This window comes from Pinus tabuliformis, chromosome 5_2 (genome assembly GCF_031772625.1).
Source record: "Pinus tabuliformis cultivar Carrire ecotype Pingquan chromosome 5_2, CPIR1, whole genome shotgun sequence".
In the NCBI taxonomy this organism is placed as follows: Eukaryota; Viridiplantae; Streptophyta; class Pinopsida; order Pinales; family Pinaceae; genus Pinus; species Pinus tabuliformis.
This window is the reverse complement of record NC_142306.1, coordinates 729,275,516-729,278,335: the sequence shown is the minus strand read 5'-3', so window position 1 is coordinate 729,278,335 and position 2,820 is coordinate 729,275,516. Positions and strand designations below refer to the sequence as shown.

The 2,820-nt window shown below is 46.0% G+C and overlaps 1 protein-coding gene across 1 annotated transcript; it reads right to left on the bottom strand.

The window, feature by feature from the left end:
• Positions 1-297: 297 nt before the first annotated feature.
• LOC149161289 (putative disease resistance protein At4g27220) lies at positions 298-2,442 on the bottom strand. The gene has a single exon (XM_089434830.1). It carries the CDS (start codon positions 2,440-2,442, stop codon positions 298-300), a length of 2,145 nt encoding a protein of 714 aa, XP_089290956.1.
• Positions 2,443-2,820: the final 378 nt, after the last annotated feature.

Sequence of the window (2,820 nt, the reverse complement as noted above, 5' to 3'; positions counted from 1 at the left end):
ACCCTCCACTTGCACTTGCTGCTCCCACTGCCCCCATCCCCAACTCCAACTCCTCCAACTTATCGCAATGCCATATACACAGCTGTCTCAAACATGGCAAGTCCGCCCGGAGATATTTCAACTCCTTACATTCATCTAGCCAAAGGAATGCGAGCTTTCGGAATTGAGTCACCCAACTCGGCAGTCGCTCCACATCGCATCCTTGAAGAGTCAAACTTTCTAGATCTTTCATCGCCTGCATATCCTGCGGAAGGTAATCTTGACCATTTGCATCTTCCCAATCCAGAGTCAGATCTCTCATTTTTGACCAATTTCCGAAAACCCCTCTTTAACTGCCGATTTTATCTTTACATGGCAAACCCTGAGACGGCTCAATGTTTGCAGGTCCTTTAAACAAGCATTCTTTCTTTCTGCATTTGCCTCCTCCTCGAACTCCAATGCAATCTCCATCTCCAATCTTTCCAGTGAAACCAATTGCGAGATTCCACACGGAAGATGCTCCAAACTGCTGCATTGTGTTATGTTGAGGGCCCTCAGCCGTTTGAGCTCACTTATCCTATCGGGAAGACACCGTAATTGTTCACAACCGTTAAGATTCAAGAATTGTAGCTCCTTCAGGTCGCCAATGCTTTCAGGCAATTCACGGATGCCCGTTTCCTTTAGTTGGAGGGAGGCAAGATGCTTCAGATTTCCGATGCAGGGCGGCAGAGACTCTATGCCAGTGTAACTAAGATCGAGGACCCTCAGTGAGGGCAACTCGTTCAAGAAGCTTCCAGGAACTTCCTTAATACCACGATTCCCACTTAACAGGAGAACCGAGAGGGACGAGCATGCGAATGTTGTCGGGAGGGATTGTAGATTATTACTCATCAGTGACAATTTGTCACAGCCCTCGCCCACGACTTCCTCTGAGGGAAAATTGCTGACGCCCCGTCCGGCTTCTTTAAAATAACACCTGTGTTCGTTCTCCGCAACCCGAATCGCCAGATCGCGAAGAACATCATGTATTTTCACTTGCTGAATCCTTCCCACATAATCCTTGCTTACCACCTCAATCAAACAGCGATCACTCAAGTCGTTGAGAAAACTGTGCGCAGTGTCAGGCAAATAATTCTCTCCGCTGCCTTTGACCAGACCTTCTGCCACCCAGAGGTCTATAATTTCTTCGACCCAGATTTCTTCATCTTCAGGATAAGCTGCAAAATATAGAAAGCAAATCTTCATATACTCTGGAAGAACATTATAGCTCAACTTGAGGCGCTGAAATAATTTTTTTTCAATTTCATCGTGCGTGCCATAGAAGGTCTCCTCCAGGTTTTGCATTTGCTGTAAAGCATGCTCCCACTCATGTTGATAGCTATTTTTTCGCATCGCAGCAGCAATTACATTTATAGCAAGGGGCAAACCTTTGCATTCCCCGGCTACTTTCCTGGCAATGTCTTCCAGTTCCTGTGGAACTTTCCCATGCCGAAAAGCTCCGCTACAAAACAGTTGCCAAGCCTCATCATCTGACAGCGGTTTCACGCTGATGATCTTATCCACTCCCATTCGCGCACAAACAGCTGTACTCCGGGTGGACAGAACAATTTTAGAAGCTGTGTCATTCAATGGCACTCCCAGGCTTTCAAGCTCCAGACTCTCCCACATATCATCAAGAATAAGGAGAAAATTCTTATCTTTTAAATATGAGTACAGTGCAGATTTTCGCCCTTCAAAATCACATTCATCTGGTAATGTTATGTTTAATCTACCAGCAATGCACTTTTGGAGATTTAAGATCTTGGGATCTTTGGAGACGGTGACCCAAATGATGGGGTTAAATGATTGGCGTACCTTGTCGCTGTTGTTGATGGTCTGAAGCAGCGACGTCTTACCGATACCCCCCATGCCGCACACACCGATAACTCGAACGCTCATGTCTTCAATTAACAGACTCTCAAGCTCGGACTGTGCATCTGCTATTCCATTTCCAAAAAACTTTGGGGTCTGGATCGGCATCTGGGTCGGCGGAGTAAGCTCACCGTATTCTCCGTTGGCTGGAAAATCGGCCTCCTTCTCTGAGTGGAGTTGAGCAACTTTCACTTTCCAATCTCCAACACGTTTGCTGATTTCATAGCGGGAGAACCAGTTTGGGCAGCAACTCACACAATTTCTTCGTTGCTGGTACTCGTTGCCGATAGATCCTGAACTTTCAATGGCCTGCCCCGCCTTGTCCAGCCAAGCCTTCACTATTATTTGAGGGGGTTTTTGTTCTTGAGCCAGCTTCTCGTTTATACCATGTATTACATTGCCCAGACGTTGAGCTTGATCTTCCATTTCAGTGACAGCTTGAGGCAAAGAAATGATGTCTTTGACAACTTGAGCAGCTTTGTTCCAAAGGCCGCTCAAAATATTGCTAGACACATTGCCTGCAATTCCAGTAGCAGTACTAACGCCCGCCATTGGCTTCAAGAGATATACAGCGCGTGGATCCCAAATCAAACTTGCAAGGCAAAATTAAGATTGCTCTTCCCACGGCTAAATCACCAGCAAGATTCAGATTTCTCTTCGCTCAAATTGTGCCAAGGCTATGAAGAGGGTGTGTGGATTTATTTCGCAGTTCTGCTTCACCTCGTTTTCACAGTAACGTTCAGAGAAATTCGGTCTCAAACAGCTGGAAAGTCACTTGATTTGACAACCTTCCCTTCGCACTCAGTAGCTGTGAAGCAACTCAGCTGGCAGTGGAGGGACCCGGTAAAACAAAGAAAATTCAAAAGTTGGGCTCCACTCAAAATTGTCATTATTATGAATGGATCGGTGGAAATTGGAAATGTCGTTTTT